Source organism: Micropterus salmoides, unplaced genomic scaffold, assembly GCF_014851395.1.
Source record: "Micropterus salmoides isolate LMB-PRFRI ecotype aquatic unplaced genomic scaffold, ASM1485139v1 Ms_hic_scaffold_7, whole genome shotgun sequence".
NCBI classification, from domain to species: Eukaryota; Metazoa; Chordata; class Actinopteri; order Centrarchiformes; family Centrarchidae; genus Micropterus; species Micropterus salmoides.
The window spans coordinates 5,751,591-5,764,545 of record NW_024044459.1 but is presented as its reverse complement, the minus strand read 5'-3'; the positions used below and the strand labels follow the sequence as shown (position 1 = coordinate 5,764,545).

The 12,955-nt window shown below is 40.5% G+C and overlaps 1 protein-coding gene across 1 annotated transcript in view; it reads right to left on the bottom strand.

The window, feature by feature from the left end:
- zmat4a (zinc finger, matrin-type 4a) overlaps nt 1–5,816 on the bottom strand; it is a 45,191-nt gene extending 39,375 nt beyond the window's left edge. Inside the window, exons 1-2 of the mRNA XM_038704278.1 lie at nt 5,754–5,816; nt 4,472–4,693 (exon numbers count right to left, since the gene is read on the bottom strand). Of these exons, the coding sequence (XP_038560206.1) occupies nt 4,472–4,649 (178 nt within the window). The 5' untranslated portion in view covers nt 4,650–4,693; nt 5,754–5,816. The remainder of the gene's footprint in view (nt 1–4,471; nt 4,694–5,753) is intronic.
- Nucleotides 5,817–12,955: the final 7,139 nt, after the last annotated feature.

The window sequence follows — 12,955 nt, the reverse complement described above, 5'->3', positions numbered from 1 at the left end:
AATAAAATTTTAATCGTTGCCCAGCACTAGTTTTAAGTTTAGCTAAAGTTCCATAGTCGCTGCCAGTCAATTTTTGACAGAAGCCACGACAATTCAAAAAAAATTCAATTCAAAATAAAACACCCTGTACAGTCTCCCAAACATTAAACACATTTAAAACCGTCAAAAAAAGAACAATTTAACTATGCAGCCGACTTAACCATGGTAGAAGTACAAAATCAGGGTCAGATGCGCTTCATAATTAAACTAGATTTTAATCACGTCTTCACGATTAGCTAATCACGTTCTTTCAAATCGCAATTTCGATTTGAAAACAATTAATCGTTCAGCCCTAGATGTAGGTATGCACATCTACATTTCATACGATTACGATTTTTACACATGGCTGGGATTCCATTGGGAGTGGGGTTTAAAATTTTTAGCTAATTTGTTTTGTTTATTTGGCTAGCAAAAAAAGAAAATCGTATTAAACTATAATGATAAATGGTTATGTTGCATAACCATGGACTAAATGTACTGTACTTTAAATAGACATCATCTACTCAAAACCTCAATAGTCTACATGACAAAGCTGAACTGACTGCTACCACTCAATTTGCCCTAAAATCAGCCACAGTGCACCTATAGGCATAAAGATCCAATCAGGCCTGTAGGTAGGGGTCTGTGTCCAATCAGCCATGAGGACTTGTTTCTCCCATTTGGCGTGGTCACGCACCAATGCCCATTACAACACCTCTGGGCTCCCTCTGTTCTTCTGGCAGCCGGCCCTCCAACCGGCTGGAATAATATTGTGTAATTGTTATTGACATATTGTGACTGGAAGAGGATAAGCAAGAACATTCTCTCCTACTCCCCAGTAAAATTAACAGCTTGTGACACGCTGGTGGACTCCAGAAGGAGTCAAGCTGACAGCTCCAGCCATGAGAGTTCAACATCGGGGGACTTACAAATGATCAGAATTCTTTCCAAATGTAATTTGATGCTCTCTATCTCTGATCAATATCACAACTGTCACATTATTGTCTACAGTATCTGACAAATGATCACAAGAATTACCACTTCATAAAATTGTACCTGTTCTCTGACAGCGACTAGGTGATAGAATAGCAGATAGTACAGCACTAATACAATTAACAGCCTGTATCAATGACTAATCCTTAAAGCTGCACTATGTTTTATTTCAACAATAGGTCAAATGTACAAAGAATCCATCCATCGTCAACTGCTTATCCTGTGTACAGGGTCACGGGGGGCTGGAGCCAATCCCAGCTGACAGTCCATTGCAGGGCACACATACACAAACAGCCACTCACGCCCACATTCACACCCACGGACAATTTAGAGCCACCAAGTTAACCTAGTCCGCATGTCTTCGGATGGTGGGAGGAAGCCGGAGCACCCACGCAGACACAGGGAGAACATGCCAACTCTACACAGAAAGGCCTGGAACGACCAATGTTCAAACCCACGACCTTCTTGTTGTGAGGCGACAGTGCTAACCACCGTGCTGCCCATGTACAAAGAATGTACGATGTAAAAATTAGTCTTTCATCGTGGCATTTCAATTTTTGGTATGTATCCTCTTTCCAGCACCTGAAAATAATTTTGGATGCCTCCACTCTTGCCATGTCTTCACTGTTGACTGTTGAAGTTCTTTAAAACTTTTACAGTGTTTAATAACAAATAATAATGAGATTGGGTATTTCATTATAATTTGTTGTGATGGTGTAGCATGGCTAAATTAGTTATGAATTTTAATAAATTTATGAGAATTAATACCCAATTATGAATTTTAATATTCATAAAATCAGAAAATTATTCCTCGTTTCAGGGCACCACCGGAGTTGTTATAATCCTAGAGTCTCTGGACCTCTAGGTAGCTTTTAATAATTATACAATTATTACTAGTGATCAGTTATATCTAAAGGGTCAATTCTCTTGGCAGGGGCGTGGAAATAGGCAACACACACAGTTCTTGATTATATTACAGTGAATTTATTCTCTAACTAATGCGATATAAAAGGGTGGTTAAATACAGGGAAAATAAACAATGGCTGAACAATGAGAAATGGAGGTTCGATTGTGGGAAGCATTTGACTCATACGGTATAGGAGAACTAATGAAAGTAAGCTATGAGTTTAGGAGTTAAAAGGAAATATTAACATTACCGGACATCTGACCACAGAATGTTTGTTAGGTCTTAGGGCTTGTCGGCCTGCTTTGGCCTGTTGCACGGGTCCCACGCTAGCTGCCCGATCCCGGCTTTTTGCTAGGGGATTCTCCGGGGTTCTCCGTGTCTGAAGACAACGCCGTCCTCCGTATGGCAATTCAGCTGTTTTCCGGTTTACTTCGTTGCCGCTGGCGAGACCACGTGGCTTGGTCTGACCTCGGTGAAGTTGGCTCGATGAAAAAGCTTAAAAATGGAACTTGGTCATTCCTGAATTAGTCCAGTGTAACTTAACGGACTGATAACTTTAACAAAACAAAAGAAAGAAAGAAAATAAAACAAACTGAAGGCAGATCGATGTCGCGGCACTTCGCGTGTGTAGCTTCAAGCAAACAAAGGCCTGTTGCGCTGGTTGACTCTTAGGCGTTGCCTGGTGAGGCACGCTGGACGCGTGCCAAAGCGTGCGGAGAGTAGAGCGGAAGGCCAGGGCACGAGGGGAGGAGAAGAGCAGAGAGCAGAGAGAGAGAAGAGCGCGAACAACGTCGCGTGTCGCTCTTTTGTTGCCTGGGGCGTGGTTCCCCAGAGGGCGTTTCAGGTTTCCCGGGGATCTGCCTTTCTAAACTTAATGTCTAAAAGAAAAGAAATCTATTTGCACGTATTATAATCAAATATTTTCCACAATCGAACAATCGAATGGTCAAACAGTTGTACCGTTCTAAGTTAAGCATTTGGTAACAGGAAAACAATTGTTACATTATTGGTCAGGATATTTATACATTTAACGGCATTTCCAACGATGGTATGTAATACTTATTTCGTCCACTTGGGGGAGCTCAGGTTACATGAGGAAAGCTTAGATTAACCCAAGACCATCTCTCCTTAGGAACCGGGGAATTCAGTTATTCAGCCTTATATTCAAGCTGGCGATTAAGAGGATAGTATGACATTTCTTTATCATCATTTCTAAAGAAACTGTGTGAGAAAGTATTGTGAACACGTATTGGTTACACATTAAATGAAAGGGGTGTCCTTAATCTTCTAAAATCTAAAACACTGCAAAAGTAACTTATTTAGATTCTTTTCAGCACTAATATCAACAACAGATAGCAACAACATGTTAACATAACTACTCAAATAGAGGCAAACGTAATCAAGTAACAAGATTTAATTAAACTTAATTAAATGCTTTGAGTCTTTGGAGACTGCAGTCTTTGTTTATTTAAAGTTCGGCTTCCTGGGTTATGTCACACTTAGGTGAGACAAGGAGTATCCCTTTGATGGGGTAATGAAACACAGAGTAAGGTCAGTTGCCACGGTTACGTGTGTGTGGGGGGGGGGGGCAGTTTTGATAGGCTGTTCAGGGAAATGCTAATCGCTGGTTAGTGTCCCTTCTGTCAGTTTAACAGTCAGGCACTGCGTTATCAGCTTCGGAATCAAAAAGGCGCCAGTTTTACGATCAACTGCCCAGACATAGCACTTAAAGAAAGCAACTTTCCACCCCTTCTTCCGTTGGGGTCTCTTTTAGCAGTCTGTTGAAGTTAATCTTTAACCCACCTGCTCCTTTCTGGGAGAGGAAAAGAGGAATTTGGAGTAGCTCCAAATTTATTTAATATAAAATGCACAAATCCACACCGTAGTCCCACTACAATGGTAGAGGTCAGGGTCAGTAAAGGAATACCACGCACAGAGACAGTAGAATGTCAGGATCATGCTCAAGCATACTTGCTTCAGATTTAGTCTGCCTGCTGACAAGGTAACCATGAAGACCACTAGGTCGCCCTCCTATCCACTGAAGTACATTATACCGCAGATGACAAGCCCTGGGGTCAATTACAGTGTATCATAACTGAACACCTTGCCATGGCTGTTCCCTCAGTCACTCTCCATAAGTCTGCGTGTGACACAGGGCCATCAGCAGCAGGACACAACAGAGGCAGCTGTCCTGGACACTGTGGTCATGGGGACCAAAGAAGTGGATAAGGAGCCAACATTAGACTGTCAATTTTTCATTAGATCAACACTTTTATAAGACACAAAAGGGACTTATTGCCAATGCATAAACTTTTTGGCACTCCCTCTAAATGTTTAAACCTGTAAGTTTTCACAGTGCAGTCTAACACTACATGCACAAGAGTAGTGTTTTGACCAAATTCTATGACATGCTTCACGTCAATAAACAATAAAAAAAAAATGTTTTAAAGCACAACTATGATTTCAAATGTATGATGTGTTGATTGGTTATATATTGAAAATATATTGCATAGGAGTCAGAATATAAACAAAGACTTCTGCAGTGCTCCGTACCTTTCATCTCTCCCATGTCCAGGGTCTTGCCCAGCTGCTCCAGCAGGTCTGCTCTGGCAGCGTTCTTCTTGTGCTTTTTGCCATCATAATGTTGCTGAGCCATGCCGGGGTTGTTGAACCAGGCATTGCATAGCTGGCAGTAGCGGTCCGAGTCGCGGCGCTGACGTGGGGAGGTCATTGGAGACGTTTCTGGGGAGCTCTTTACAGGACTGGGGGACGCCTCTGGAGGAATAACAACAAAACACAAAACTGTGGTTCCGTAGGGTTTTTACTGGTTTAAAAGGAGACAAATGTGCCTCTGTGACTTATTATTATATATTTTTTTAAATGGCAAATAAATGTAAACGTGTGAGATCCTACACAGATTTGCAAAGCCCCAAGTATGCCTATAAACACGCTTGCTTTGACTTAGATAATCTTATAAGTGTTTTAAATTTTATTCTTCATTATGAAACTCCATGTCCTTGGCTTATTTTCTGTGAAGAACATGTAACACAACGTATTTTACACACAACAAATGTGTTTCCTTGATCTGGTGTTGGACCGCTTTAATTGACTCGAGATGTGCAAGGCCCCGACTCTGACTGTAAGAAGCACTTACTGTGATTTAGATCATCATGTAAATCTAAAATTGAAAAATATGATTTGGTGTTTAAACATGTACTCATTTAAATAATAAAACAGCTCTATTTTTCTAGATATGGAAATGTTGGAAAGTACTTACAATTCCAAAGAATCTTGCACTTATACAATAAAAAAAAAAAAATTACCTTTATAAAACTAATGATGCCATTTTGTTTTACCCTGATTCTATGTTCCCTTGGAAGACTCTAATGGTGTTGTACTGGATTGCATTGTGGTGACAGGTATTCGTCCAAACAATAAACAATGCTAAATCACTACAATATTACAAAATGCACTGTTGCAAGTTCTCTCTCTTCAAAGCCTTGACAAATCTATAGGGATGTCCGAGTCCTTCAATATTAAGTATCTGCCGATACAGAGTCCGATACTTTGTTGTGTAAATGTTGATTGAATATGTACCTGACACACTGAAATAACTGCTGTAGATACTGAATCTGACACACCATTCAAAACAAGGTCAAAGGTCAAGTTTATTTAAACAAAACAGATTTGTGCCAAAATGTTTTAATTGAGCAAAAACATTAGGACAAAAACTAGGACAAGTTGATGCTTAAATGATTGATATGATATGAATGGAAGATTAACAGGGGGAATGTGACTCTTCTACAAAAATCAACAAATCTACAAAATCACTCACAGTTGTAGAGTGGAGTTAGACAGCGGAGCTTCTCCCTACACCAAACCCGACAACAAAGTACAATTTTGGCCTACCAAATCAAGTGACTCATGGAATTAATGTTAATTAGTGGCAGCTGGTATGATCTGCTGCTACCAGCATTTTAACAGGTGAAAGTGAGAGTCAGCTCTGGCAAAAAATGCAAAGGTAATACCTGAATGTTTTCTACTCAGCTCATTACTAAAAAGAGGAGAGATTGCAGATCGTTCATCTTTACTGTTGGGTTGCAAATTTTGCCAACCTGGATGTCAGAACACAGTTGATCCTTGCTGCACCCAAATAATTTTTCACATTCACACACTCATTGACATTTCCACTCCCATATGCAGTGAAATGCAGCATTGGAGAGCCCGACTTTCAGTAAGGACAGCAGCACTGCAACACCAGCAGGCTGAGATGAACAAAACAGTTCAGTTAAGAAAGGTTCAGATTTTGATTTCCTGAACGTTCTGATCATTAAAATATTCCAAGATCGGCCCTCCATACTGATCCTAGGATCGAACAATCGTGTTTTATTTTCGACTACTGCTAATCAGCTAGCATTTCATCCTGCAGCAGTGTGCATTCTTTTGACCTTGCACCATACTGAAGTAATTTCACTCTAGAATTGCAGCTGTTATCCAATTATTGTTATTTAGGCCAAAATTGTCAGGTTTTGACAAAGGAAATGGAGGAGGTGGCCACATTGTAAAATGTTTAAGAATAAAATAGCTTTGCTACATACTACATACATTAAAAAGAAATTGTTATAATTTATGCTTATGTACATTTTTAGATTTTTGAATGCAGACTACTAGCGGCATGTCAACACACCCTAAAAACACAAGTCAGCTTTTAAAAGTGGAGATTTGTAGCCAGCAGAACGAGCACAAAGTAAAGGCTGTAATTGGCACTGATCAGCAGCAACAATGACTGTGCAGCCCTCTGAATAACAAGCTGTTATCTCCATTTACTGCTTGAAGAGGAAAACCTAAATTCTACTTGGCAAATGGAATAAAGAGCCTGCTCTCCTCATGGCTGCTCACTTGTGCCTTCATGCATGAATGACAGCATTAACCCCGAACGAGCGCCGCGTTGCACTGAGCACTCCCCAACAGAAAATGGCACTATCAACTTAATCAGTTTTAACACTCGAGTGCTCGGCCCACCCTCAGTCAACATTTAGTGTTGTCCCATTACGTTCCATTACACCAGTCAACATTTCAAAGTGGCAACTCCAGTGAAACACATAGGGGAGAGAAGATGTATAGAACCTTAACTGTCAGCGTTTTGTTCTATGTTTATTCTGTGAGTACGGCCTTCAGTGAGTCAGAGCTGAGTCACAGGCAGAGCAGAGTGTACATTTGCATGAAATTTTACATTCAATACTTGGCTGAGGCGTTCATCCACAGCAACTGGCTATTATGTATAAAGGATTTGAATCTAATCTAATCTACTTTGTCGTTATAGAGTGATCTCTCCAACTGATAGGCCAATGTAAACTGTCAGATTTAATTTCATCCCTTTGCAAGGAGGTCAGAGGTTGGCTACAGAGGCAGAAACCCAGGAGTTGTTTTGGTTTCAATGCACTGCTCATTGTAAAATAGCTTTTAGAGAGAGGGCAGCCCATCTACCATATACCTCAACAACTGAATTCAAAGACTCAACCACCCCGTTCTATAGCCAGGGAGCCCCACATAGAGTAGAATACCCACCTGCTCTTTCCCTAGTCAGTAAGAAAACTACTTTTGGTAGCTTGACAAAGAGAATAGAGAACTAAAGTGCAATTCTCCATCAAAGCGGTTTAGACACCTCTGGTATATGAGACATAACCTGAAAGCACAGCTCTTGGTTTCAACAATAACATTTGGGCAATTACCTACCAGAGCAGTAAGAAGGATGTCAGAATGTGAAAGAGAGAAGTTAAAGGCTGTGGGAATCTCAAAGAAATATAGATATGATATAAAATATTTACTGTTTATGAAGTTGACAAAGAACAAAAGGGAGGCAACAACCGATTTCAGAACAACAACTTCATTCATTCACAGTGTTTTATCACTATTATCACTATTATTATTGTTGTTGATGTTGTCCTAGCTTTAGTAGAAGAGGTAGCTAATTGCTAATAATACCACTACAAATAATTAAATGTGTATTGACTTTATTTCACAAATCACCATTTAAGGAATGCAGCTAACTACAGAGCTTGAGGAGATTAAACGGGACATAATGGGCAGAAACACAGTGACAGCTGAGGGAAAATACTTTTTTGCCTGTCCTACTTTACATAACATTTCAACATGAGATCAGCTTAATTAAAGTGTGGTGATAAAAGCTTGTTCTTATACAACTAGGGTTACCATATCGTAACCTTTCGTTCTAACTCACACAGGCTCCGCCCTCTACTGGACTCTATGGGGACAGTGGGTGGAGCCTGATGGCTGTCCGCCCTAGCCGCGACAAGCCAAAGTCCACCACACCAACCTGGTCACAAGGCCGGCCAAAGCCCTGACCACGACATCACCTAGTGACAGAATGGTGGGACACCCCTGAGAAGGTCGCTGGACCGATAGGGGCTTGGCCTGACCATTAACACCTGGACTGCCCTGACTTCTCAATGAAACATCAGGCACTGCCAGTGCATGTTCCCCCTCTACACCCAGTAGTCACCAGATCCTCACTTTTCAGATTCTAGGTTGCACTTTGCGAGCTGGATCCCGAGAAGGAGCCCAACATATCCAAGAGATAGAAACACACAAACTGGCACAGTAAGGGCCAAGATGCCATTGTGCAGATCTCTTCGACACACACCACGCTGAAAAAGGGTCGTAGACACTTCAACACTTCTGAGTGGAATGTGCACGCACTGCTAAGGGTGGGTCTGTTCCCGCCCGTGTACAGGCTTGGGAGATGGCCAGGCTCTTCTTGGACAGGGTCTTGCCGACTGCACTATCACTGAAGCAGAATTCAGTGAGCAGTTCGCCGTTTGCTGAAGAAATGCTGAGGCAGTAGGGACACCGCTATTTATACGTCACGCATGTATTCGAAGCGACATCCTATTGGTCGGCTACGTGCATAACAAATATTTCAGTGTGCAACTGTGTGCGTGCGATTGGAGGAGGTAGTACTCAGAGTCCAGTAGAGGGCGTAGCCTGTGTGAGATAGAACAGTTTTTGCAAATTGTAAAATGTGCATTTGTAGAAATTGTAATTGGTAAAACAGTGGCATCATAATTCTGACAAAAATGCAAAAAAATTCTATAAATAGAATATCATGCAGACAAATCATTTATCATTCATTTAAATTCTGTTTTTCAAGTACAACTCACTGATTTCTATTTGTGGATAATGATGTGTTTAGAAATTGTAATATATATTTGTGACTCATAGTCTGTGCATTTACAATGATAATGACATCAATTTACCCCTATACGCTTGAACATATCTGCAACATTGCAAATGTTCACACTGAAGGACACAAACATGACTCTGAATGAATGATAATGTTTCTCGGTAACTGCTGGATGTGTTAATAAGCAACTGTTTGCTATCAACTTAAAAGGTGATCCGTCAGTGTTGTGTTCTCAACTTGTTTCCGCTGATCTGCAAGTGGCCAAAAAAAAGTAGGTATTGCAGGAAAAATTTTTCATCTTTGTTAATTATTCAAAAAGTCAAGAGTGAGATGAAATGTTTACGTTTGCGATACTTTGGCCACTTGGGGGCAGTGGAACAAGCTGAAAATACCAATGCCTTTTTAGCTATTCAGGAGAAACGGAGGAACATGAGCATTCATTTGGTGTTTTGTTTCTGGTCCAATATGAACTCTCTTTTTTTGTCTCCATCAACTGCTGTGGGGAATCTCTATTATCTCTCTTAGGGTACTAAATTCTCATCTCAGTGTATAAGTCTCAATGTTAAACAGCTAGTTGCTAACTTTGTCTATCGACTGTGCTGTGCAGGTAGTGTACAGGCTGATGAAACGGGTGAAACTGAATTAAAATAGTAATGTTGTGGGCCAGAAAACCAAAACACTGAGCTGAAAGAGGCTGAAATGCTCTGCTGGGCTAAGGGTAACTGCAGAGTTTGGTGATAATTATCTCTAGGTTTGTCACCACAAGCAACCCCTTTCACATTACACTTTTGTTTGTTAATATTAATATATCCTCTTGTGCAGCACTAACCAAAGTATCTCTGTAACCTAAACCTAACCACACAAGGGATGCATGCTTTGTACATCCACCGTAGATCCTGGTACAAACACATAGCACTTTGTAGCCTGAAATAAATCCTGCAGAAAATAAGTGTGAGGGAAATTTACACTATTACAGGATTTAGTGGTCAAATATCTTGTATTAAAGATGCCCAAACATTGAGATTAAATAGGAAATGAGAAGCAAAGTCTAACAAATAATTTTCTTAAAAACAATATTTTTCTGCAAATACTCAGCAATTAAAGGGGTTTGATTATCTAGGCAGAGATCATTTATCAGCATCAGGCCCACCTCTCTGTCCAGTATACTCCTCCAGCTAAATGTCATGACTATGATTTCATATTCTTACTGCTTTTACGTTAGACTGTCCCGGTCATTTGTCTTGCAGCCCACCAGATTTACCTAAAGTATTTACGTTCAATATAAGATGGCAGGCTCCTCATTCATAACAGGCTGTGCTATTGCCGGCTTGCTTTCCAGACTCATAGATAACCCAGCAGGCACATAAAGGAATGAAACCCTTTCCTCCCATTTAGTGCATCATTAGAGCCATACTGTTTAACACCCCTCTGTGCTTTGACTGAGGGTTCAGCTCAATTTAGAGGGCGTGGCTCATAGCCATCGCCAAGAGGCAGATGGTGTCGACTCGGTGTGGCACCTGCTGCTTAAAGGACACTTTAAACTCTGTGAAAAGGCCCTTGCTTCTCTATTTTAGAGGTTTAGGCATCAGCAAGATAAAATGTGCCTTATTTGAGCTTAGGACACACAGTGCTAAGCACAGAGAACACTCTAAAAACCACTGTGAGAGAATTGCAGCTTTTTCCTGAAGCTGTACAATTTTTTTTGACATTGATGTCTGAGAAGAACATTTTTGTGGGAATCATCAGCACACCAGGGTATGAATCATCCAAGCCTGATGGTCTTGATTTATCATCATCAAGTCAAGGAGACAGTACACATGCCACATTTCATAATGGCAGCCATGTAGCTGGTTAGTCAGAGGACAGACACACACACACACACACGCGCACACACGCACACACACACACACACACTCACACTGCAGTGGTTTATTGGCCTGATAGGCTTTCTGCTGTCTGATCAGATGTGAGGGTGAAGGGTTCTGCCAGTTGGTTCAGACTATAAAAAAGGAGAGACTAACACACATGCTTACACAGCATTTCTACACTTCTTCATTTTCAATTTTTAAATGTATATAAAGTGTTTGAATAAAGTGGGTATTTTACAGCTAATTGTGGATTCACGTTGTATTCAGGTGAACATGCTCAAAATGTGACCCTATGTCACTTTACGGATAAACAATACTTGGACATTGCTTTATCACGCTCACTTGAGAGAAAGTGAAAGGTGAAAGATATACAGTTGTCTGCCATGTGTCAAGACCAAAACGCAGGATGTGGCAGAGTCCTGCAGGGGTCCAGTTTTTAGATGGCTGAATGGAAATTCAGGGGACCACCAAAGTGACGTTCATCTTTTGGGCACCATGTATATCTAATGTCATGGCAATCCGTTGAAAGGTGTTGAGAAAAAACTAAAATGTCAACTTCATTGTGGTGCTAGAGGAAAAGTATCCAGTAAGTCATCGTAATTTCAGTGATAAACAAGATTAAATGTTTACACAGTAAGAGCCTTTACAAAAAGTATAGTGGCTGCCTTTTTACTTTAATTAGTAGATTTAATAATTTCATTTATTTATAGATTTTGAGTTTTATTTTCCTTTTCTCTTATTTTACCTGTGGCCCACCCACATCAAAATACCCATACCAGTAAATCATGGGCCAGTTAGGAGTTAGGGATATGGCATTTTCAGTAAATACATGAATATGTATACTTCTCTATATACTTGTATACATTGTACATTGTACAATGTTTGCAACTGTAACACAGTTCGAGGATCAATGAAGTATTTCTGATTCTGATTCTGATGTGAAACAAGTATCATATACTACAAAAACTGTGATGGATCAACTGGAGAGAAGGGGAAAATAGCAGGTGAATGAGGGAAATCAGACAGGATCCTCTGATTTCAATAAGTCTGCTCAATATCCAGACCCACACCGGGCTCTCGCATGTGCCTCTACAAACAGATGGGCCAATACGTGCAATCAGAAAAATGTTTTATGAGCAGTGTGCGAGTAACTTTTAAGATAACAACCTACCGTAACCCCCCTCCCCGCCCCGCTGCTAATTGTTCAAAACCTAGTCTGACTCGCCACCGGAGCACCAAGAGAAATGTCGATGCTCCGGTCGCTCTGTGACAGAGAAAGAAAGACGTCGTTAGCGGTAAGACAGAAGAAAACTGGGAGAAGATAAGGAAGGTTTGGGTTTGGCCCGCGGGCCATTTAATGTTTGATGTATCGCTGCCTTTTGTTGTTCAACATGTTAAAGTTTTCATAAAGCTTATGTGCTTGTAAGTTTCCATTTTCATTTACTGACCAATCACAGCCTGGATAGGGCAGAACATTTAAAAAAGTTTGAACAATGTGATTATTGACAAGTTAGTCCTTAGCATTAACAAACAAGAGACCAATGTAGAGCCTTTCTCTTGCAGAAGGATTAAAAAAACACCACAACTATTAACTTGACATTCATGTATACTAGTTCCTCCTCCAGGTTGTGGATAGAGTCTCTTCAGTTGTCAGATGTAGATTTATCCGGTGCCAGTGTGCCAATATTTGCTCCTTCTGGCCACCTCCTCTGTAGAGCAACACGCTCCCTTGGTTCTGTTTTACATCTATTTTACTATTTATTTTTGTAAATATTGTTTATTGATTAACTTTGGTCAGGTTGAGAAAAACACATTTGAAAATGTCAGTTTTTTGAGCATTTTCCTTGATAATCAAGCAAACAGACTCATTGTATCATTTGTTCCATTATGATCGAATCGCAAATTGCAATATTGTCCAGAATAATCGGAATTTGACTCTTTCTCCAAATTGTGCAGCCCTAATCT